Source organism: Lissotriton vulgaris, chromosome 10, assembly GCF_964263255.1.
Source record: "Lissotriton vulgaris chromosome 10, aLisVul1.2, whole genome shotgun sequence".
In the NCBI taxonomy this organism is placed as follows: domain Eukaryota; kingdom Metazoa; phylum Chordata; class Amphibia; order Caudata; family Salamandridae; genus Lissotriton; species Lissotriton vulgaris.
Window position 1 is genome coordinate 106,673,798 of NC_141698.1, and position 26,320 is coordinate 106,700,117.

The 26,320-nt window shown below is 43.3% G+C and overlaps 1 protein-coding gene across 2 annotated transcripts in view; it reads left to right on the plus strand.

Annotated features, from left to right (window-relative positions):
• Positions 1 to 26,320, plus strand: part of LOC147684768 (kinesin-like protein KIF19) — a 1,367,439-nt gene that overhangs the window by 147,554 nt on the left and 1,193,565 nt on the right. For both annotated transcript variants that reach the window (XM_086940625.1, XM_086940626.1), the window contains exon 4: positions 19,130 to 19,240. In XM_086940625.1, coding sequence (XP_086796751.1) covers positions 19,130 to 19,240 — 111 coding nt within the window. The remainder of the gene's footprint in view (positions 1 to 19,129; positions 19,241 to 26,320) is intronic.

Below are 26,320 nucleotides of genomic sequence, written 5' to 3' on the forward strand. Positions count from 1 at the left end.
GGCTTATTAAATATCTGGGCTGCCACCGACCTTACTGAAACCGAACAACAGCTAGTGACGCTGGGATACACGCTGGTGAAGAGAGAACTGGCGAGGTGGTGGTGGTGGGGGGGCAACATCACCTTCCGCATTTTTATGGATGACAGAATTAGACAGATGCATGATTGTGGAGAAAGACGTTTTCATAACCCAGGGGTGCCCTAAAAAATGGGACAGAAAATGGGCCAAATGGAATGCTTATCGGGGAGTCATATGTATATCCCCAATGGTGGAGTTGGAAATACGCAGAAATATGTACAGAGATGTGATTATTTAATTTAATTGCTTTGCTGACCTCTGTATACTGTACCATGATGTGAGTAACCAATCAATATTATCAATCGGTAACAACTATATGATTGTCATTAAATTTAATAAAAATAAATATTAAAAAAAAAATGTTCCCATGATGCTTGTTTCCGGTTCAGGGAAGACCTGGCTTGGCAGTTCGGGCTGGACTGTTTCCATGAGGCACAGGGTCAAGACTGGTTTGCATATAGCTTGGTCTGAACTGAGGTGGCAAAGTGAGCTAATGAACAGTGATGGATTCAACCCAGATCTGTGACTGGGGGTTAGTGTCTGAAACGTTTCAGTGCACCGTCCATGTAAATGTAAATTGATACTTGTATAGTGCACTACTCACCCGCAAGGGTCTCAAGGCGCTTGTACGAATACCGCTGTAGAACCCATCCTGGCTTTCCCTGTGAGGCGTCCACTCCTAGGCACCCCAAGGTGGAGGCCAGGCATCCTTAGCGTTGTGGGGGCCGTTGTGGAGATTAAGCAAGCTATTGCCCAGAGTTGCAGAGTGGGATTCCATGATTGGAACAGGCACCGAGGCGAGAATTATCAGGTCCGTGGAATTTTGAGCCCAAGACCCGCCGAGGCAGGGAATTGAACCCTGGTCCCGGGCTAGACCTCTGCATCAGGGTCTGCCGCTCTAATCATTGAGCCACACTTCTCCACACCTCCATCACCTCCTTGTGCTTGCTTTGTTCACAATAAGCTGGCAGGGTATGCCCAGATGTGGGTCCCTTCATCACTTTACCACTGGATTCAAGCTAGCCTGGCTTATGAGGGATGTTACCCCAAAACCAGTCCCAGGATGCTTGTTTCCGGTTCAGGGAAGTGTAGTGTAGTTCCTATATTCCCAATAGGCTCTGCACATTGGAATAATATATCCTATAGAATGGACGTAGTACTTATGTCGACTAGGTCTCTATCGAATATATTAGACTTAATTGTGAGTGCCAGCTATCTCAGAGGTCACTAGAAACTTTCTTGAATAAACAAGAAGGGATTAGTTTCTGACAACCGCATAAACATGACAACTTTGTTTCCCCAAGAATAAAAATGTATCTTCAGAGTCGTGGAAACAACAGATATTTTACTCAGTCAATCGTGCATGCTTCGTTTCATCAGAGTTGCAGAGAAATGGAGAGACAGGCGTTTTCAATAAAAGTATTTATTGAACAGTGTTCTTTCTCATGCAGAGGAAATGAACTGCTACAATCGTAAGACCGGCTGTAAAGTATAATGCGTACAGCGAGAAGAGAATAATAAAATAATACGGAAAAAGCATGGTATTGTTTCTAATCCATAAAATACATACATAAATAACAAAGACTGAGAGCCAGATGTAGGTAGCCAAATATCGGTCGGTAACGGCCGATTTCGGCCGTTACCGACCGGTATTTGGCTTTTGAGATGTAGGTGGGACAGAATTTACAGAATCGGTATATTTACCGATTCGGTAAATTTACCACTTCGGTATTTTACCGAATCGGTAAATATACCGATTCTGTAAATCCATATGTAGGTGGCACAGTTTGCAGTGCCACAGGCTCTTAGGATTTCTTATTTTTACCACCCAATCCTATTGGGTGGTAAAATACCGAATTCCAGTGTACATGCACATCTGTGCATGTACACCTATGCCATGTGACACACAGACATGCCCTCAGGGCATGTATGTGTGCCACATGGCACACAAGCCTGCATTTGGGGTGCTACAGGGTGTCAAAGTGACACCCCGTTCCCCCTGCCAGGATTCGGTATTTACCGATTCTGTAAATACCGAATCTGTATTTCACATTGATTCATATGGGCTTCAAGGCCCATAGGAATCAATGGGAAATACAGATTCGGTATTTACAGAATCGGTAAAGACCGACTCTTACAGAATCTGTAATTTTTTTCCTACATCTGCCTCCTTCCAATTTACCGACTCTTAAATACCGATTCGGTATGAGTCGGTATTTAAGAGTCGGTAAATCGGAATTACCTACATCTGGCCCTAAAAGTACTCAACTGGTGCTTCTAAAATACGCCTACCCCAATGTACCTAACCTAAGTCTAGTACGAGGGAAGAAGTAAGTATGGTGTAGCATAGGTTTAGTTTCTTTGCCAAGAATCTATCCAAGATTTCTCTTAGGGTCTAATCAGCTCTGTGCCTTGGTTTAGAATGAAGGAGGTCTGGTATCTCTCTGTCTCGGGCTCGATTTCCCTCCCAACACCCCGCAAGGGGAGCTTGGAAACACTGGAGCTGGATTCTCAGCAAGAGAAAGGACAACTTCTCTGTCAGTGCATCAGCTGGAGGGTCGGCTTCCTTCGGCACTTGCTGTAGCGAACTGTGTCGGGCAAGTAGGTAGTCGAGCTGCTCCAAACCACCGCGTGCTTGCTAGGGCAAGTGTGAGCATATTTATACCTTGAAGGTGCCTGGTTTGACGTAAAGTTGGACAAAATAACGTCATCAAAGAATCCCAAGGGAATGGTAGTTCTTTGAAATCTCCATGATTTCTAGGACAAATCAATTTTCAAGCAAGGGGATGTCCCTGACTGCTGGAGCAGAGTTTTCCAAGAAATCGTTGTGGCTTTTCGGAACTAGTGGAATTATTCATGCCTGTATTTGGACTGCATGGGCTATGTCTAAATATGGTTATGATTTCTATGCCTATGTAAGGGCTGTGTGAATTATCCATACTAATATAATAAAGAGAGAGACCAAACCTTTGAGGCGGGTAAGCTCCGGAGGCAAAGCAGATGGACATAGGCTATACTCCAGCGCAAAATGTAGTTTGGAAGGGACAAAGCACGTTGTGGGACAAAGGAGTCAGTTGAAAGTAGCACCAGCTCTGAGGTGGGGGTGTGCGTTCAGCATTGTGGTGAGTGTGTGCAAGAATAGCGTTCTAGAGTACGCCGCCTGCACCTTGTGCGTTCAGCATTGTGGTGGGCGTGTGCTTTTATGGCGTGATAATAGTGTCCTATCACGTATGACGTTCACGCGGTGTTGGCGCCGTCATCCGTTCACGAGGTGTTGGCGCCGTAATCCAAGGGACTTGACAGCAGCCACACACGCTGAACGTTGGCGACCTTCATCTTCAGATGCAGAGGCAGAAATGTGGGACACGCACAGCATCGCAGTGCCGCTTTTGAATTCGGGACACACAGGTTTTGGAGGATGCAGAGGTAGGAATTTGGGTCACGCACAGCATTGCGGTGCCGCTTTTGAATTCGGGACACGCAGGTTTTGAAGGATGCAGAGGTAGGAATTTGGGTCACGCACAGCATCGCGGTGCCACTTTTGAATTCGGGACACGCAGGTTTTGAAGGATGCAGAGGTAGGAATTTGGGTCACGCACAGCATCGCGGTGCCGCTTTTAAATTCGGGACACGCAGGTTGTGAAATAAACTATTCTTACCTATTCAAACCATTGCACACGTTCTATTTTATACCCGGACAACGCCGGGACGGGCTGCTAGTACCTATATAAGAACTGATCACCACTGGGTATGGGTTCCCAAGCAGTAAGGCCAAACCCTGCCTCAGTATTACAAAACAAAATGCCAGTACTGCCCAATAAATCAAAGAACTTATTTCTTTCCGTGCATATGAACAAAGCACTATGCAAGAGAGAATCTCATCATGGAATCAATCACTTCGAATTTGCATTTTATTTACATTTTTCTTCTTTCATGTATTTTTTCAAATATTTTATATTTCAACAAGGGTCTGCAATCAATCAATTTGAATTAAGGATAAAGATACACATCTACCAGTGGTCCCGCTCCACCGACGGTGAAGAACTTATGAGGCACATCTTATTTACACTTAGAGAGTCTATGGTCCTGACGAGAACTCCAGAACCAAGGAGTTCGAAACGCGTAGACCTTCTCAGATCACGTTTTTCACGTTGAAACCATAAGAAAACTGAACAAATCTTTGACTTTAGAGACTTATATTTACAAATAAGATTCTATGGTTTTCCACTCATGAATTGTATATAAATTGTAAAAAAAGTGTATGTTCTTTTAGACTGCTAGTTGTATGAATGTGTTTTGAGCATGATTGAAATGTCTTCCAGTTTGAATGATTTGTAAAGGCAAGTATTTTCATGTTTGTTTTGTTGTAATGTTTTTTGTAATGTGCTTCACAAAAAAGTCTTGTTGAAATATAAAATATTTGAAAAAATACATGAAAGAAGAAAAATGTAAATAAAATGCAAATTCGAAGTGATTGATTCCATGATGAGATTATCTCTTGCATAGTGATTTGTTCATATGCACGGAAAGAAATAAGTTATTTGATTTATTGGGCAGTACTGGCATTTTGTTTTGTAATACTAGCACCTATATAAGGGCATGAATCGGGAAAATTACACTAGGGTCCTAAAACGCTATACAACACCCACTCCACTTTATTATGTTCGACATTCCTAAATTCGAAGCATCTAAAACATATCTAAAACATGTGTTTACAATCCAATGGTTGCACACTGAAATGATAATTTTGTGCGGTACGCATTCTAAAAGCAATATTTTCATTCAAAGCATATAGTATGACATTGGAAATGCTATCCGAATGAATCATGAATTTACATGTATGAAATGGCTCTTAAATACAGAAAAAAAAGTCAAGACCATTCCATAGCAGAATATAAACTGTTTTGTTTGTGGACAAGGTCAAATATAGTCTCTTGGAAGTATTCAAAGAATTCTAGTTCTCTAAGAATATTTCTACTTTAAGCAGTCTATTTTCGTTTTTGAACGAGTGATTGTAGCTACGGAAGCCGTTTGCACAGCTGCCTTTGCGGCTTCATCAGCCAATGAATTCCTTGCAACGTGAATGCCATCATGCTGATGACTTAGTGTATGGATGTGGATGGACTTAGTGTATGGATCACGTGAGTCTTTTGTAGTTCTTTCTGTAATTGAACTACTTGTTCCCAAAGCAACTTATGCTTGATAGTGCCACCTTTTGCATCTTTGAAACCGTTTTGAACCCAATTCTGCAAGTATTCATTGTAAGATTGGACCTTGGACACAGTAATAAGAATCGCACACTATGAGTGTGGGGAATTTGCGATCGGTATTTTCAAGCGCCATCTTGAATGCCTGTAGTTCAGCTAGCTGAGCTGTACAGTCTCAGAGATTGTTTTTTTGTGACCAAAGGTCCGAATTTACCATCACGCCAGCAACCTTTAACAATCGCGCATGCAGCACTATAAGCCTGTTACCCCCAATCCGTCTGTATAAATTATACATTCGTACTGTTCTAGAGGCAGAATCTCAGTGGGCAGAGTACATTCTTGTTCGTATTGTAGAAATTCTTGAGTTTTCAAGTATGGGTCAAAAACGTATTCAAAGTTTGTTGCAGCAAGAGACTAAACCCATTGTATCCATCTGGGATGTAAATCCTTTGCATTTGGAATGCTCGCTTTTGTCACTGCCTCTAAGGCAGGTACTGGAGTAACAACCATTATGCGTTTTCTATGTGTGAGGGCTCTCTTTTGCTACTGCAGTTTGAACCGCTGTCAGAATTTTTTCTGTAGAAGTGAATTTAATTTCAGCTTGTGTGTACAAGTGTAATTTATGATCTATTGGTACCTTTTCACCTTCATTAAAGGTTAAGTACGTGAATCCGCATCTTCCTGGAATGATTCGGATTACCAGGTTGTGAACATTTACGCAAGTTTGTAAATGTGTTGTTGCCAACATGCTGTTTGTACTGAACGCAAAATTTCTGTGTGTTTTTGAGTCCAATTAGTTGATTTGAAATCAAGTTTGATTAGTTCGTAGAGAGGTTTAACCCTTTCTGCGTAATTTAGAATGTAAGTTCTTCCGAAATTCAGGAAACCTATAATTAACTAAGTTTTTCAGCGTTTTTGGAGGTTGGAGCAGTGCACATTTTTCTAAAAAGTTAGCTGTCAGGCTTTTGCCTTCACTTGAAAGTTCATATCCTAGAAAAAGGACGTTGAGGTGGGCAATGCATGATTTCTTAAAATTTAATTTATACCCTTTAGATGCAAAGCCAAGAATTATGGTGTTTACTCTGTTCAAGTGCCTTTCCAAGTCAATCAATCAAAATGAGCTTTATTCGATTTCAAGTAATACAATCATAAAAGCAAAAATACAGAAAAAGAACAAGTTCATCATCTAATATTACAATACAAATATATCTATATACAACGATCCACTTGTTTATACAATAAAATCATGCTATATTTATAAACATTTGATTCTTCCTTTAGAGAGATTATCTGTTAGACTCTTCCCGGAATTCACTGATTGTTTGCTTTCCTGATCCTTGTTACATTCTTTAGGAATCCCACCATGGAGACAATACAATAAAAACTATCCAACATCTGCAAATAAATAAAAGCAGGACGGCATTTCCTCCAACCTCCCTGTTTTAGTAGTGGTTTTAACCATCTTTGCCGTTCAGTGAAATAAAACTTACAGAATAAAATCACATGAATCATACTTTGTTGTGATACATTGTCACACGGGCATTGACATAGCTCTCTTGATCAGTCGTTGATGTTTGGGTACGAAATTAAGTGATGGAAAGTCCCAAATCTAAATCTGGTCAAGAGATATCTTTCATATCTGCTCGGGACATGTTGCAAGTATGGTTGAATGCTACACGTGGTTATAATCAATTGGTGGTAGATCACATAGGTTTATTCAAGACAGCAGCTAACCTATTATCTTCTAAATGAGTCATAATTATTCCTTTGAACTCTTTACGTTTAAGGGTGTTCAAGCAATCAGGCAGGGAAAAATATCCAGAATGGCCAATGTCCTGCTTAAAATTCTCAACATATTTCAGCCATAGAATTTTACGAGTATTATCTAATTTCATGGCATCCCTCATTATATCCCTGTTAAGGGCGGCACTCTCTGTAGTCCAAATTGTGTGCCATAAAAGAACTGGCTGGGCCCTAATCAGGTCAGAAATATGTGTGACTACCAACTCAGAATGACAGTTAAAAACTGATGCACTGTTTGGAACGCTTAAGAGGGACCTCAAGAAAGCATTTTCCGTACGCTGGATTAGGGTGCAATCTTGGAATCCCCAGATTCCCGCCCCGTAAAGAGCTAAGCTCACTCATTTTGCGCGATAAATCTTTATTATGATTTCCAAAGGCCTTTTCTCGATTTTTTTCAAAAAATTAAAAAGGGCCGCTATAGACTTCATATATAGTAAATTCCTAGCCTTAACCGCTGGTACCCAGGAACCTGTCCTGTCAAAAAAGTAAATGACTGGGTGGTTTCAACTTCGCTCCCCCCCGCCTGAAATGTTCTTGTCTTGTTTTTAGTTGCCCCACGGACATCACAAAGCTTTTCTTAGCATTCAATCTCGGCCAAGCCTATCCATAAAGATAGAGTAGGATGTCGTCTTGACCTTATAGGCAAAGAATTCTCTACATTGGCAGCTGCCTCTATTAGAGCTGCATAATCGGCTGTTATGACCGTCAAATGTGGTCAGACATGGCGAGTCTCATTGACCTCATTCCTGAGGACCGAATGCAGGAAGCAAGAAAGATTCTGTTGGAAGGAGAACGTGCCGCATCGGAAACTATAAATTACGCTTTGCATATCGCGAACACCAACTTCCGCCAGTTAGCAGGGGCTGCAGTGCTTAGACGCCAGGGATGGCTTAAAGCCACTACTTTCAGACCTGAGAGGCAAACAAAGATTCTAGACATAGCCTATGATGGAGAGTTTTTGGTTTGGTAAACATATTGATGAAGCCCGCTGAGCTATAAAAACTGACACAGATACTGCACGATCATTAGTCACTCTTCAATACGGGCTCGGATCTTTTAGAGGAGCGAGAGGACATGGTTTTTTATCAAGAGGATACCAAAACCAACAGAATAAGCAGTATCAATCTCAGTACAGCCTTTCATCCAGACATCATACCGTCAATAGTCTACGACTAGTATCTCCCGTCAGGGTGGTCGAAAGGGATCACAGTATCAAGGTCGAGACACTAATCGGAAGCAGTGATCTCCACAGGGCGCCAACCATTTTACCCTCCTTACTCGTGGGCCCGAAGAATTCAGCTTTTGTTCACAAGTGGCAGGAAATTACATAAGACCATTGGGTTCTAGACCTAGTGACCAACGGCCACACCCCGGAATTCATCAAACAGTCATCTATTACTCCGCCCAGGGGTCCCCCTCCCCCTCGTCTTCACAAGATTTTGACTTGTTTAAACAAAGGAGATTTTATGGCTTCTCTGGATATGGAAGATGCATATTTCTACATACCTATCCACCACAAAAAGCGCAAATATCTTCGCTTTCAAGTGGCTGGCACCCATTATAAGTCAAAGTGCTCCCGTTTGGGCTGAAATCGGCACCAAGAACCTTCACCAAGTACTTGGCACCAGTGGCAGCAGCATTGAGATCTTGAGCAATACAAGTATTCCCTTATCTAGACGATTGGCTGCTCAAAGTCCTTCAGAACATGAAACCAAGATTGCCACAGCAGAATGTACCCATCTCTTCTCTTCTCTGGGGCTGATTCTCAACGACAGCAAATCACAATTACGTCCTCTCCAAGTCATATTTTTTCTCAGAGCAAGGTTGGACACAGTCCAGTGCAACGCATTCTGATCACACGCCCGCCAGCTACGTCTTCAAACATTTGCAAGGTTAATTTCAAAAAGGTCAGTCTCAGTCCGAACGTTTGCTTTGTTCCTGAGGATGTGCTCTTCAGCGATACATCTCATACCCTTGGCACAGCTCAAAATGAGACCTATTCAGGAGAAACCTCAAGATCAATGGAAACAAGCCATGGGTTTGTTCGACGATACCATCAAGGGCATGCCCTACATGATAAATTCTCTGCATTAGTGGTCTCACATTCCTACAAAACATTCCAGATTTCGTTTTAACGACTGATGCCTCCATGGAAGGATGGGGGTGTCATCTGCAGGACTTGCAGATTCAAGGAAGATAGTCTCAAAGACAAAAACAGCAGCAGATCAACAGGCTGGAGCTCTGCGCCGTTTTTCTGTCTCTCCAATCATTCCTCCTGAGGATTGCGGGTTCCTCTGTGCTAGTCCGGACCGACAATACCATCAGCATGTATTATATCAACAAACAAGGAGGAACTAAATCAGCTACGCTCTCGCAAGAGGATCAGGAATTGTGGGAAGGGGTCACATTCCACAAGATGCCCTGAGAGCAGATCACGTCTGGGGCTCCACAATAGCCTGGCGGACACGCTGAGCACTTCTCAGTTGGACTGTCATGAGTGGAAGCTGGAAAAGGAACATGCTAATCAAGTGTTCCAAGCTTGGGTCAAACTAGCACTGGATCTATTCGCAATGAAAGAGAACAAGGAATGCTGATATTATGCCAGCAGGTTCCCTCAACAGGGATCAAGAGGGATGCGATGGTCAGGGATTTGTGCGTACGCTTTTCCCCCAATACCATTGGTTCCGAAGGCGCTCCGCAAGATGATGCCGGAAGGTTGCCATCTTATTCTGATTGCACCCTGTTGGCCAAGACAATATTGGTTCCAGGAACTTCTACTATTGTCTCAAGACAAGCCTTTCCAGATTCAGGAAATGCTCAAAATGTCCTTTTCTCTGCTCTTCTTCACTTGTCAAACAATTTATGAAAGGACTTTTCCGAGAATTCCCTCCTGTGCGAGCACCCCTCCAGAGTGGGAACTAAACACCGTGCCAGCGCAGTTAATGAAGCGTCCATTTGAGCCGATCCATAAAGCTGATCTCAAATTCCTCACTTGGAAGGTTGCCCATTTACTGGCTCTTACCTCAAAAAAAAAAAAGGGTTCGTGAAATCCAAACTTTCACTATAAAGGAACCCTTTTTACATTTTGCCCGGGACTACGTAACCCTTTGAGCAAATCCCAGGTTCATTCCTAGGGTGTAACTACATGAAAGGAGGGTCCTAGGGGATGTTTATCGACCAATCATTGCTACTGCCCCTATACATATACAACTACCAACACAATGTAGCAATTGGTCAAGAAGAGAATTGTATTGTATGTGTCTGTCAATACGTGACCTCAACTGTTATGTTGAACAGCGAAATCATGCCTAGGGTACTTTCTCTGTGCGTAGAAAATTCCCATCAGATTACCAACCTGTACCGCCCTACATCATCTGGGAGCCTTCTCCATGAAGGTAGTTAGTCGTACTCTCTGAAGATTTGGCCAGGCTCAGCTTAATCTCACCTGTATGTCCCAGTGTCAGTATGATCTTTCTAGGTATCAAGTGGCAACTGACTAGCAGTGCTGAATAGTGAAAATCATAAGTGATTGAAGTGAAATTTGAGTAAAATTGGGTAATGAGGGGGTAAAAATGTTTTTAATGGGCACCTCCTTACTCCCAAGTTTTAAAAAACAGTACAAGTAGTAGTGTAAACAAATAACTACTAAGATAGGTATTAGGCCGACATGTTTCTGCAGTTAAACGGGGCCCACAGGTCTCCTACTGCTAATCAGGACCATGAGTGCTACTGCTAAATTATTGTGAAACAAGTGAAAAAATGTTATTATATCACCTGAGATTCTCCTGATTTCGAGGGCCAATGTGTACCAAATTGTCAAAAGAGAACAAACAGACAGAAACATACAAAAAGAACATACACATCATTAGTAGTGTATATATGTCACATTATTCCTTCAAGATTCATTAATCAGATCAATGACAGACATATTTATCTAAAGTGATATACCGTGATGATGTCTCGACTTTAGTACATTGTCACTCACCTATAAGGTAGGAGAATGTAGCCCCACCTCACCTGGCCACAGCGCAGGTAAAACGGGGTACCAACACCATTTTACTTGAACGAACCGGTAAGAATAAAAACATTCTTTCTGGATCTATCCACTCCAGCTGAAAGAGCATTACACTCGCTGGATGTTAAAGCGTTTTAAAATTCTACCTACAGAAAACTCAGGATACTAGACGATCCAACCAGCTGATTGTGGCTTATGGTCAAGCAACTCTTGGAAATGCTGTAACAAAGGCAACATTAGCCAGATGGCTGGTATCTGCTATTCATTTCTGCCATGACAAGGCTAACAAACCTTTGCAGAGGAAAGTCATAGCTCATTCAACAAGAACAGTACCAACGTCGACAGCTTTGTTTGATGGAGTAACTCCGGAAAATAAATGTCATGCTGTTACATTGAAAAATGTCCACACATTCACTAAGCATTACTGTCTTCAATCTTCGCATCAAGACGATGCAGCGGTTCGACAGGCTGTTCTACGTCATCTCTTTCATTAAGATCAGACTTGAGTGCTTTTGCCCCTTTATGGATTATTCCATTCTTTAATATTCATGCAAATGTACAGATTTGTATGTCTGCAAGATTTTAAATATTTGTGTATATATATATATATATATATATATATATATATATATATATATATATATATATATACTTGGATATAGCTTTGCGTTCTTTAAGACAACTCCATTTGAAAAACACAAAAAAGAGAAAGATGCTTTTCAAACACTGAGGATTCTATTTGGGAGTTTATGAACCAATGTCTTCCACCATCCTCAAATGACAGTATATAGTTATACTGCTTGCTACTCTGATTAAGGCATGTGTATCTATACCAGATAAGAAAACAAGTTACTTACCTGTAACTACAGTTATCCAGTATTGGTATCTTTCATAGATTCACATGCACCCACCCTCCTCCCCGGCTAGTCAGTACTCTATATCTGGGATACTTACTTCTCACTTGTGCTAGGAAAATCTGAGGAGAACTACCTCTGCTGGGAAGGTTCTAGAGGGTGCTAGCAGCTGATTGGCACTACTTTTGTATTTACTGTGGGACTCCCGCCTCGGTGACGGGGAATGATGCAGGCATGTGAATCTATGAAAGATACCAATACTGGATAACTGTAGTTACAGGTAAGTAACTTTTTTTCATCTCCAGTCTGAAATAATAGTTTTAAATAATACTAAATCAGAAATAATGTAGTTTATAAACTAATTCCCACAGCCTACTTAAAATGTATTTTAAACATCCCTCAGAACAGATTGAAATAACAGACTTACTTTAAGGAAGAAAGTTGAATGAACATGAATCACGTCAATGAAGGGAAATGACCGCAAGATTGGAAAACGAGCTTGTGCGGCAGCAGGAGGAGGCTCGGCAGCAGGGGGAGGAGGGGGGCCTGCACTTGCGGGAGCATTTGGCGGCGCGCGCTCCCGCAAGTAGATCGCCTCACGTCCACGCGTTGCCATTGATGTCAATGCAACGCGTGCACGTTTTTGCGGGGAAAGCTGTGCCCATGACATAAGGTCACTTTCCTGTGCAGCGCATGTGCGCTCCGTAGGCCGAGACCTAAAAAAGGAGATCTATATGCAATCAGCATTGGGCCTACCACAAAAGGGACAGTTTAGCCCAAATTACTATGCCATATCCCATTTGCACTGAACACATTGAAAGTCATGTTTCAGCAGCCGTGGCCTGTGCAAGTAAGGGTGGTGGGGTCGGGTTGGTGGGAATTTGAAAGACGACCACAAGGGAAAATTACATAAATAGTTAATTTTCTCCCGTTGTTGTTTGCCGAAATCCTCCATCTACCTGGACTCACTGCCCTATTGCTCTTACCTGCATGGGTAGCGACTGGTTTGGAGCGAAATATAGTATTTAGAAAAGGCAGAAATTGTTCTTTATCTTGCTCACTGGGTGGAAAACTATGACCTGTCTAATTGGCTCCATGATGTATATCATAAGATTGTGCAGGAGACCAAAGGTCTCAAAGTGGCAGAGGAAGTTTTCACTATTTTACAGTGATAGGAATTAGAAATATTTTCTGCTTTTATTTTGTCCCAAAGTGTTCTTTAGTAGAGGAGTTTCATATAAATGTGTTTGTTTTTCTGATTGCTAAACTAAACAGTAAATCGTTTCCAATGGGGACATGGAGCATCCATTAAAACTCCATTTGAAAAGATAATTATTAATTTTATGAAAAAGTGGAACAGCTATTACAGCATTCTGAGGTGAATGCCTTTATAAACGTTCTGGAAGACAAACACTTGGGGCCTGATTTTCATGTCAACACCGTTTCTTGTGTGAACTGCTCGACCATACGGTGATGGATTAAACCTAGATCTTTTGACTGGGTGTGAGTGTTTGTTTGATTCAGATGCTCCGTCCATCACCACCCCCTTTTGTACCGCTTTTGGCCGCCATAAGAGTGGCAGGGTATGCTCAGACGTGAGTCCCTTGCTCACTTTGCCACTGGATTCAAGCAAGTCGAGCTGAAGACGGCTGGAATGCCAGAAACCGGTCCTCGGAAGCTTGTTTCCGGTCCAGGGCAGACATGGCTTGGCAGTTCGGGCTGGACTGTTCCCATGAGGCACAGGGTCAGACTGATTTGCATATAGCCATGTCTGAACTGGGGTGGCAGAGTGGGCTAAAGAACGGTGATGGATTAAACCCAGATCTTTTGACTGGGTGTGAGTGTTTGTTTGATTCAGATGCTCTGTCCATCACCACCCCCTTTTGTACCGCTTTTGGCCGCCATAAGAGTGGCAGGGTATGCTCGGACGTGAGTCCCTTGCTCACTTTGCCACTGGATTCAAGCAAGTCGAGCTGAAGACGGCTGGAATGCCAGAAACCGGTCCTCAGAAGCTTGTTTCCGGTCCAGGGAAGACATGGCTTGGCAGTTCGGGCTGGACTGTTCCCATGAGGCACAGGGTCAGACTGATTTGCATATAGCCATGTCTGAACTGGGGTGGCAGAGTGGGCTAAAGAACGGTGATGTATTAAACCCAGATCTTTTGACTGGGTGTGAGTGTTTGTTTGATTCAGATGCTCCGTCCATCACCACCCCCCTTTTGTACCGACCATAGGTCGGCGGTTCCGGATACCTTATGATGATGCGACTGCAAAACTTCCATTTCTATATGGGAGCTTGTGCAACAGGAGAAACCCCGCCTGCAGCACATGTTCCCAGGGCCATAAGCAGAGGGCCAGGGTGAAGGGGACCCTGCTAAGGCCCCCCAAATTTGCTTTATGACAGCCTTTCTATGTCTGAAAGTGCGACATGGAAAGGCTGTCTGAAACCAATATCATGATCACGAAGGCGGAAACGCCGTTTATGAGGCCATTCTGACTGGCCGACGAGCTCAGGAATTTCCTGGCTGGTTTAAACCCCAACCGCCCTCATTGTAATACGGCGTTCAGAGTTTAAACATACCAGCGGTCGGAGACTTTCTGACCGACATTGTAATCAGGCCCTTGGTCTTCTGCACACACACCATTGCCTACATTTTTATGCTAGAGCAGTGAACAAGGGGGGCTTATTTAGAGATTGGTGGGTCGGATCCTCCAACACAAACATGGCTGATGTCCCGTCCCCCGTATTAGAAATGCATTATATTTTATGGCACTTGTAATACGATGGACGGATACCCATCACTGTTTCATGGAATATCCTGTCTGTTTAGCACTAAATAAGGCCCTTATAATGGAATATTTAAAGCATAGGATATTTTGAGGTAGGCTTTCTCATCCAATGCCAACCCTCCAAATTCATTTGTCACCTCAGGAAAATCTCTGAAAGAGAAAGAAGCTGCAAAGTAAATAATATGCATTAGAATAAAAAGTTATTTTGGTGACAGTTGTTCTTATGGACACATTATACCTCCTGTGCAGAGGTTTATTCATCCATCTCTCTCCTTATATTATTACATTCCTTTGTGGCTAGATACATCTGTGAACTGGTAGGGCACAGAAAGGCATGTTGGTGCGAATTGTACTCTAGCATATCATCCTATCAGGTAGGAAGTGTACTATGCCATTGGAAGTATACTATGCCAGTGCAAAAGCCCGAGTTAATAAGTCATGCCCCATGCTGCCGGGATGGCTGTTGAGCAACTTCAAACATAAATAATGTACAGGGTAAATACAATATCCTTCCAAATCACATTTCAGAAGTTAGGCAACATTTCTTTCGGAAATGCTTCATTACTGCGCGCTGCGCTTGGCTACGTAGGCGCTTCTGCTAATTTTAAAAATACCAGTTTTTGTCTTTCTCATTTTCATTTTAGTTTTATAATCATCCCCTGTTTTTAATTCCCACCCTCCGCATTCTTGCACCATAATAGTGCCCTACACCGCGACTTTAGCGGTTTGTCCATCGAGCCTCTCACGAGTTTGAGCGCCATCTTGGGGGTATTCAGGGGACGCTGACGCCATTCACACAGCGCTCTAGCTGTCAGGTTGACTAGCTAGAGCCCTAAATATCTCTGGTAGGATGGCGCGCAGCGTGTGTGCGCTGCGTGTGCGCCGGAGCGACGCCGGAGTCACGCCAGAGTCCAGCCCGTCTGCGCCCATCCGCGCTGAGTACGGGCTGGACGGCTGGCCGACTGGACATGCTGATGGGGAGATCATAGGTGTCAGGTATTCTAGTCATGACCTGCTAAAGCTAAAGCCAACTAATCTTTCTTGCCACCATAAGAATGCTCCTGAGGATTTTCTTAACCCCCCCGCTGTGGTTGCTTTCTAGAGGGCCACATGGGGTCTGTCTTTCCCTCAGTTCCCTCTTTGTCTGGACAGAGCAGCAACATGGGAGGTAATGTCTCGAGGGAAAGTGGCTTCCTTATTAATGCTCGATCATTAATTAAGCATAATGTCGTGTTCAGGGACTTTGTCCTAGATAGAAAACCCTCTTGGGTTTTCGTCACTGAAACCTGGGCAAAAGACTCCTCGGGTCCAGACCTAGTGGAAGCTGTCCCAGAAGGCTACTTTTTGGCCAGGCAGGACAGAGCAGGACGTATAGGAAGAGGGCTGGGCATCTTATATAAGGACAATCTCCTATGTCACACTACTCCGCTGTCTGACCCTCAGGATGCTTTTCAGGCCCTGTATTTTTCCTTAAAAGGCTCCTCTGAGAGTCCCTTCACAGGTGTCCTGATCTACCGTCCTCCTGGGTCTAGAGCTGATTTTGGACAAAATATGCTCAATATCTTAGAACCTTATTTTGGTTGTGAGCATTTAACGGTCCTGGGAGACCTGAATTATCATTTAGAGAACTTGGAGTCTAGTGAAACTCACTCACTGCTGGATGCTCTATCTGCCTGTGGGCTTAACCAGCTTGTGAGGGGTGCTACCCATCAAGCGGGCCATACGCTTGATGGGGTTTTCTCAAATGACAGCAGGTTGACTGTTATAGACCCTCTCCCTCTTTCATGGACAGATCACTATGCTGTCCCGATAGGAAGTGTCCTGTCCCATTACGAATAGCAATGGAAAGGGCTTGAGTAAAATGGATCCTCGGCAGAATTTTAAGAACATCTCAAATGACACTCTCGCCCCTAGAATTCCCAGTGTGACCATCTCTCAGGAAGAAGATGTGTGTTTGGCGGTCTCTCAATTAGAAAAGGCCGTCACAACGGCGCTGGATGAACTTGCCCCTGTCCGCATGTGCTGCTCTGCTAGGAAAAAGCAGTTGGCCCCCTGGTTCTCGGAGCCATTAAGACTCCTTAGGCAGGGAGTTAGGAGGCAGGAGCGTCTCTGGCGGGCTAGCTGGGATCTGAGGGAGAAAGAAGCTCATAGAATCCTAGTGAGGGGCTATAAGATGGAGGTAATAAGAGCTAAGCAGGAATATTTCACTGCTCGTACCACTTCACTCTCCTCCCCGAAAGAGCTTTTTAAAATTGTTGATTCCCTTACTTCCCTTCAGATTCCTGATCCCGTTATTGGCTCTCAGCAGCTTTGCAATGACATAGCCATTTTTTTTCAGGCAAAGATTGTTGACATCTATTCGGCCCTAGAGCTACAGAAGGCTTTAATCAGTGATTCTTCTGGTCCTTCTGCTTCTGCCCCAACTCTGACGGAGGACATCCCTTTAGGGTGCTTAGCTTTTTTTCCACCCCTTTCACTTCAGGAATTAGAGAACCTCCTAAACAAAACCAGGTCGGGCACCCCTTTGGATCCCTGCCCTCTTAAGCTCCTTAAACAGTACAAGGAGACCTTTTTGCCTCCCCTCCTGGATATCATGAATAGGGCAATGAGGGATGGTACTTTCCCCTCGCAATGGAAGAGGGCAGTGGTAAAGCCATTGTTTAAGAAGCCAACATTGGACCCAGGGGTTCTTAAAATCTTTCGTCCTATTTCGCTGCTCCCCGCTCCTGCTAAGATGCTGGAAACCCATCTCAACCAGCATCTTGCAGTCTTTCTGGAAAACTCTGGTCATTTGGATCATTCGCAGCACGGATTTAGGAGGGGGCACAGCACCGAGTCGGCCCTTACCATAGTGTTGGACAACATCCGCACCCGAGTTGATAGGGGCCAGACCACCCTCCTCATCCTGTAAGATCTTACAGCTGCGTTTGACACCCTCTCTCCCTTGGTGTTAACATCTCGTCTGAGGGAGATTGGGGTAGAGGGGTCCGCACTTAGTTTGCTGACCTCCTTTCTTGACCAGAGGGAACAGGGAGTAAAGCTGGGGGAGTTTCTATCTCCATCCCTGCCTGTGCAATGTGGGGTCCCGCAGGGGTCGGCACTAAGTCCAATCCTTTTTAACATCTATGTGACCCCACTTGACAGACTTATTAGATCTTTTGGGATGGAGGTAGTCTCCTATGCTGATGACACCCAGATCTTGGTCTCTCTCTCCCAGCCTGTCAGCTCGGCTGCCTCCAATTTTAGACTCTGTATGGAGGCAGTCGCTCAATGGATGATTTGCAATTCATTGAAATTAAATGGTGAGAAGACTGAGATCCTGGTGTTTGGAGGAAAGGAGGACATTTGGTCGGCAAATTGGTGGCCCGCATCATTGGGAGCATGCCCGGTACCTGCTGCCTTAGTCAAAAATCTGGGAGTCCTGATCGACTCTACCCTCAGTATGCGTCAGCAGGTGAATAGAACAGTCTCTACCTGCTGGGGCTTAATCTACATCTTGAGGAAGATTAAGCACTATCTATCGCAGCAGGCGAGAAAGCAAGTCGTGGTCGCACTCATAGGCTCCCGACTTGATTACTGCTTCAGCGCTTACAAATGGTCCAGAATGCGGCGGCCAAGTTTGTGTTAGACCTACCCAAACGTGCGTCAGCCACCTCTGCAAGGAAATCTTTACACTGGCTCCCGATTGAGGACAGGATTTCCTTTAAAATAATGTGTCTGACCTATGGGGTCTTAGCAAGAAATAGGTCAGGTGGGATAAGAGACCTTTTGGTTCCTTACACCCCCTCCAGAAATCTGCGTTCCACTAATAAGTCTCTGCGATCTGTACCCCGCGTCCGCAGAGCCAATGGGGTGGCAGAGCTTTCTCTAGCCTAGCCCTGAAAATGTGGAACGCTCTACCTGTGGAAATTAAGTCCCTCCCCACTATGCAGTCCTTCAGAAAGGCCCTGAAGACTCGGCTATTTGCTAAAGCCTACCTGTAGTTTTGTTTTGCCTCTTTGGAACTTTTTTGATAGGAACCTTGATGCCTTTGGGTTTTAGTTGCGCAATATAAGTTACTTTTTCATTTCATTTCAACTCAGTCCAGTGGAATGTTTGAGTTCCAGATAAGTCTGTGGCTTGCCTCACCTGACCAGTATTTTTGAATAGGCATATGATTCCACGTGATGCTTTTCTTTAAGTTTGGATTTATAAAAGCAGAATGAAAATCTAGTAGTTCATGTAAATTGCTGCTTCCATATGTTTTGTATTACAATTGTAATGCTAAAGTGATCCAGTTGCCCACAAATGATTGGATACCACAGTGATACAAGCACAACAACTCGTCCCTCACATGTGAATAATTGACTATGTTTCTTTGCTTGAATGTCTTTCTTTTAAAAGACGGTGGTACTTCTGGATCCAACTGAAGATCCTGATGATATCCTGAGAGCAAACCGTACCAGAGAGAAAACATTTGTCTTCGACATGGTTTTTGATGAGAAAGCTACCCAGGTAACTTTTCTATTTCTACTCCTATTTGACTTCTAGCCAGTCATATTTTCCTTGTCTTTTTCCTTCAGTCATATTTAGGGTATTGTTTGTTCCCATGTAAGACACCTCAGATGAAATAATCATATACATTCCTATTCCTTTGTTTTTGATTATACAATGTCTCTCTTGTGTACTTGATACCTCAAATGTTCTCTGAGGGGAGAAAGCAATTAGAGTAGTCTAATTGTAAGCATTGTAGGAGTACTGCATTTGCCTACTGTTTATCTTGAAATGACTGCAGTATTTGAGGTTTCCAGAAAACCCCTTGTCATCAGACATACAATTTTACAATCTTGAAAGTGCAAAAGAACAAATAAAGAAGAGTGGTTGGACAGTCTTCTGCCACATCTTATGACAGAGGGCAGAGCTGCGTTGAGATAATCGTACTATTAACAAAATGAGGGATGCCTCAAGCCCTCCCCTTGTTTTTGACTGGGATCTAATTAATTACGGCCAGAGAGCTCACTGAGATAGTACCTACCCATTCCTTCAACTGCACCTGAATATGCTACATGTTGATTCCATGGTGCCTTTTTGGCACTGACCCTGGCCTTTCTCAAGATCAACTTTATGTTTACATTTGTTTTATTGTTGCAACAATGAGCATATGAAGAGAGCTAATCATCTGCTGGTGTAGCGTCAACATTCAGCCACTGCCATCTATTTGTTCAACTTCTAACAAAAACGTTCCCCAGAACCCCCCTCCCTAGCCACTCCTGCAAGTTGGAACAAATATTACCACCATGGACTTGTAGTATATTCCTTCAGAGATCCGCCTCAGGCGGGCTATGTCGGAGGCTCAGTAAGGCGCAACAATTTTAGATATCTCGGGCAGGTGAGCTCTGTGAATTTGTGGGAAGGAAGTGTAATGAACAGTTGCCAGATCTCCCGGAAAGTGTCCTCTTGTAGCTTGAGTGTCAATGAGAGCCTCTCCACCCCCAGTAAATATCAAATTCGGTTGAGCCAGGACTGCCTAGTCGGGACACTGTCCGTGCCCCAGAGGCCAGAATTAATTGATGTGCTGCCCCCAACACCAGTGCGATATGTCTGCCCCTTTTGGAATTAAGTGGGTAAGTCAGCGGGTTGGGAAGGCCCAGCACACCACAGAATTTTCCCTAGTGTACCAGGGGAGACGCAGCATCTACCTGTCAAATCTGTCTCCCTGTTCGCGGTTCCTTCTGTGAAGACGAACTGGAGATAAATACCAGTACATGGCGATATTTGTTGCTCTTTTTTATACTGGATGCATTAGATGTTGTACATTGCGCCCGATTATAAATATCTCGCCATTCCTCTAGGGATTGTTGGCCCTCCAGTTCCCGTTCCCATCTCAATTGGGCAGGCGATTTTGAGTCTCGCGCCTCGCCCATCAACATCCTTTATATGTCAGAAACAAGGTGTCTATCTGATTCCTTACAAAGAAGCCACCTCTCGAATTTAGACAGGTGCCACTGCGCAGCTCGCCGCACTTCCGGCTGCATCGGCCAGGGCCTAATTTGGGTATACCAGACCCTCTCTCCCTCAGGGACTGCATAGTTTGGCATCAGGGTGTCAAATTGTATGGGACCCTCTTCGTCAAAGAAATGGCCAATTGACCTGCAACCATGCTTCTGCCACACACCGAACGCAACGCAGTTCATTCCCGGGGTGAAGTTCTAATTTCCCACCACCGGAATGTGCGGGGAGGAGAACGACAAGAGGCTCCCTCTGCTAGCCACTGCATCCCAGACCCTAAGGGTGGGCCCATAATTGTGGATAAGTAGAGGTTGGTAGGGCAATGGGATCGGCTCAAGAAGGGGATCTTCCACACGGCTGTTTCCGCTAATGCCCTATCTATAAACAGCCACCCCTTTTCTGATTCCGGGAATGACCATTCTACTAGAAACCTAAGCTGCGTGGCCTGTAAGTAGTGTAGGGTACATGGAATTGCAAGAACGCTTTCAGTCGGAGCACACCAGCTACATTAGTGTCGCAATCCGGAGCGTCGGCCTGCCCTAACAACGTTTTGGAAGGCTCTCGCTAGAATCTGAAGTGCTCCCGGTGGGAGCCAGAGAAGTAGTGTCAAAAATATATATAAGAATCTGGGGAGGACTGTCATCTTCAAAGCAGCGACCCGTCCCAGCCACGAGAGATAGTACAGCTGCCATCAAGCTAAATCTGATTTCACCCTTTTAACCAAGTCCCTGTAGTTAGGGGCCACAACCTTCTGAACCGTCGGTGCGAGTTGGATACCCAGGTATGAGATAGAGCCCCACTCCCATCGGATTGAAAAGGCTAGAGAGAGATAATCCTTTGTTTCTTGTGAGACCGTTCGGTTTCATTGCCTGGGTCAAGATCAACTTTGACTGCATTGTAATCGCTGAATGAAATTACAATAATGAGGTATTCTTCTTTGCAATTGAGGCACTTAGCCCAATAATCTAACTGCAGAGGCAATTTTCAAGGTCAGTGCAAACATGACCAATTATTCAGCTTACAATGACTCCAGCGATTTTACAGTAGCTGGTGAATATCTGTGAGATGTGTGGATTGTTCTTAACACCTTGTTGGCCTTTAGGCAGCAACTTTTAGACAAATGATCCCAGGAGGCACCATCATATGAAATTAAGTTCTCCATTAAGAAATAACCTCACAAAGGAAAGAGTTGATTGCTTGACACTCATTAGCCTCTGTAGGAAAGTGAAGTATTATGCAGTGAGGCTGGTTAGGCTTCACTATGTAAATCTCAGACAATTCCCCCCAAAAGATCCTTTGAATTTACACTAATAAATCCCTAGCTCAGTCCTTGTAGTGTGGCACAGACCAGTCAAGCGTTACTAAAGAAACGTGTTAAGCATTTTAGAGTACCAACATGAATGATAAGTAATTGACTTGATAGAAATTCGACACTAATATGTAAAAATAAAGCAGATTTGTTATATTAATTTAGATACCCAAATGAAGACAATCCGATATGTATAACTGGAGCTATGGATTTTGTAAGGAAAGATAAATTAATTCAATTCAATTCTGCAGAACTTTAACATTGTGGTAAATGTTTGTTTGTTTGTTTCAACTTTATTTCGGCTATCTTAGCCATAATAGCAAGAAAAAAAGAAATAAAACATTTTACAAGCAAATATCCACAGTTCCTTTAACAAGCAAATATCCACGTAAACAGGCTGCGAAAAAGTGGAGAGAGACAAGTATGCAATTTATCCATATTTACAATTACCGCCATAAAAACCGACAATCTCATTACATAAATAAGATAAAATTTTAGTTTAAAAGCCAGAATAAAAACGTTTAAAGACATTACTTTAAAAAAATATATACAATATACAGAATGTGCAAAATCGCAGAGACTGGAATCAGGTTAGTTGCACTATAGCGTAAGGCCAAGCTTCTTTCTAATCAGATACACATTAAATAGAAACCTACTTATGCAGAACACTACCAGTTGTGAGGTGTTGGACTTAAATATACGTTCAGCTTCTTTATAGGACCTAACACCCACATTTTTGCATAAGGATCTGATCCAACGAACCTTGGGAGACTTGTAGACCGGGCAGAAGAAAAGTAAGTGAACATCATCCTCTTTCGCCTTTTGTGAACAAAGGGTGCAAAGATCAGTTTCCTTATTGCCCCCCCACCTAGAAGTATTTGTATTCGTCTGCAGGACCCCATATCTAAATTGCAAATATAAAGATTTTGCTAGTGGTGGTCCTATCTCGGTCATAAAAGGTTCGAAGGAAACAGTAACCTTCACGGTCAAAAACTTTTGAGTCAAAGAGCCGGTTGATGAACTATGAAGTATTACATTAGTGATGTAAGACCAAAAAGTGGACTTCAGAAGCTTTTTGCAAAGAGGTGTCATGCTCAGGGGCTCTTCCCAAAAATTGGAAAGCCCTAGCCTAATGCACCAAAATGAGATATGTTTTAACCATGCTATGTTCTTATACTCATCAATCTGCATGATTTCTATTAAACCGCTTCTATAGTTAATCAACTCCGGAGTAGTCCTCAACCTTACCCAATAGAGTAGTGGCCTTAAAATAGCTTGGTAGTCTGTGCGTTTAATGTCGATATCCAAAAGCACTGGAACTAGGGGAGTTCTGGTCGGTATTTTAAGTAACCTACGTATGAAGTTGTTTTCATCCCGTTCAAAGTTTCTTTTACAGGAAGGCCACCAAACCTCAGCACCGTAAAGTGCCGTTGATTGGGCCTTTGCTTTAAATACTTCCAATGCTGGTGTAATAGCCTTAGAATGACTCCCACCATGTACTTTTAGGATCGGCATCGAATTTTGTTTAAAGGATAATCTGCTTTTTTCTAGATGCCCCTTCCTAGAAAGGTTACTGTCCAGCATTATGCCTAGATAGTTAAAGCTCCCCACATATTCTAGTTTTTGGTTGTTTAAGGCCAAGTTTTTCTTAAATGATTTTTGCGGGGTTATGGACATGTATTTGGCTTTGGGTGAATTGATTTCTAGTCCCTTTTCCATACAATAACTATAAAATGAGTTGACCAAATTTTGGAGTCCCTTCGGGGTCTGTGAAATGAGGATTGTATCATCGGCAAAGAGTAGTGCCGTGATCGATTTCGTCACGCAATTTCGGGAGTCATGGCTAAAATCTCCCAGATATGTAGGTATATTATTAACATACAGTGAGAAGAGCGTGGGCGCCAGCACACAGCCTTGGCGCACGCCCCTTCTCACTGGTATGGCCTTTGTGACTTGACCTCCCTTCCCCCATCGCACTTTGGCGTAATTCCCTGTGTGAAGTCTAATTAACTCTACAAGAAGTTCGCCCGGGACCCCCATATTTCTTAATGTGTCCCACAAGAGGGTGTGAGGGACGAGGTCGAAGCCGGCCCTCAGATCCATGAAAGCGACGTACAAGCTGCCCTTCCTAATATTAATGTATTTCCAGCAAATACATGTGAACCTGAATACTTGGTCTACAGTGCTGATTTTGTTCTGAACCCTGCCTGGTATTTGGTCAGTATCTGAGTCTCCTCCATCCATCCTAAAAGTCTATTTGAAATATGCCTGGCATAAGTTTTCTGTAAAAGATCAATTAAACTAATTGGGCGGTAATTGGCTGGGTCATAACGATCCCCTTTTAAAAAAATCGTTACAATTTCTGCCCCTTTCCAAGTCTCGGGGATTGGCATGCCTGCCGCTATGGAATTGCATAAAAAGTTAATGTAAGGTCCCAGACTTCCATATCATGTATTAATAGATCACCAGGGATCTTGTCAGGTCCTGGGGCTTTACCTGCTTTAATGGCCTGTAGTGCCAGGGTGGTCTCCTCTAAGCTAAAATATAGAGAAGCTATACTAGGGGCTAAATCGACCTCTTGTTCTTCTATGCACGAACCCACTTCATTTTGTGAGTAAAGTTTGGAGAAGTGGTCGCACCATGTTTTTTCATCTAAGTAAAGATCCTTAGGTGATCTACCGGTCTTATTCCCCTTTGATTTTAAGCTCCAAAAGGCACCATGATCTCTCATTTTGGCTGCAGTTAGAAGATCCTCCCAGATAGCCTCATCCCACGCTTTTTTCGTCAGTGTTAGAATTTTGTTATACACATGTCTGCTATCTCTAATATCCTGTAAGTTCTTGGTTTTAACTGCCTGAATTAGGTGAGACTTAGCTAAGCAGCATTCTTTATTATACCAGCGGTTACCTAGTCCAGGGTGGCTACTGTTTAAGTATTTGTCCTTATCGTAGATTTTACTCAAAAGGGGTGTTAAAGCATCTATCAAATGATAGTGCATATCTAGTACACCTTGGGAGCCTAGTGTAAGATTCTGGCAGGATGCAACGGTGTCTGAAAAGGTGTTATAAATATTAACCATCGTTGCTTCTTTGGCCAAAATATAAGGCCATTTTAGGGCACGCCTGTTATTTGTTACCTGGGGTTCGCCATCAGTACTATTTACTGCAGCATCAACAGCTAGTTTGGTTATAAAAGGCTGGGAATCTAAACATAATTGGAGCGGCAGGTGATCACTCTCTGTCCTAAAGTCTACTTTGAAATCCGTAATTAAAAACCATAGACTTAGGGAGACCAGTATGAAATCTATATGCGACTTGGAGTTACCTTTGCGGAATGTTGGTGCTGCTGGTCTATCTGTCTGGAAACGGCCATTACATGCCATTAAGTCATGTCCCACAGTTAACTGTAAAATCTGAATTGCTGCTACCGTACTTTTAACTGCCCCAGTACTATCTAGAGCAGGGATGTCATTTGCCCTGTCCTGTTCATCAGATAAATTGTCAAGGCCCAGTACTGGCTCAAATTTGCAGTTAAAATCCCCGCCTACAATCACTTGTGTGTTAAATCCTAGTGTATCAAGATAAGAGTCCAATTGCTCTATCACCTTGGATTCCTTGTTTAGGGAATTTGGCCTGTTGTATACATTTATTAAGAATACAGTTTCTTTATCTTTTGTCACCATTTTAATGCCCAGAAGATCTTGGGATAGAATGGAGAGGGGAGTAACTTCAATTTCCAAAGTGCTTCTTATCCAATTCACTAAGCCCCCAGATGCTCTTCCTCTTACTGAAGGGATAGCTTCACGGTAAAAAGTTTTATAACCAAGCCTGTGTGGGATGTCTAAGGCCCAGGTCTCCTGCAGGAGAATTACATCATAATCATCAGTGTAAGTGCACAAAACAGTATCCCGGAGATTCCTGGATAGACCTGCTATATTCCATGACATGAGTTTTACAACCGGGCTACCATGAGGAGATATTGGAGGTGGAATCACTTGACTAACCTAAACTTCTATACCCCCTACTGCGGTGAATATATCCCCGGTACCTCCTTTAAGGACTTTACTAGTGCAGTTTGTTTCTATCTCAGTACTGATGTCGCGGGATAGAAGTAGTGAACCATCACCAGAGTCCTTGGCGCTCCGTCCTAGTGTATTTGACACTTGCTTAGTGGTAGAAGTCTCATCCACCTTGCCCCACTTGTTTTCCCGGGGAATAATAATTAAAGTAGGATTAAGTAGTCAATCTACCTCCTCTAGGTTGGTTAAACCGTCAAAT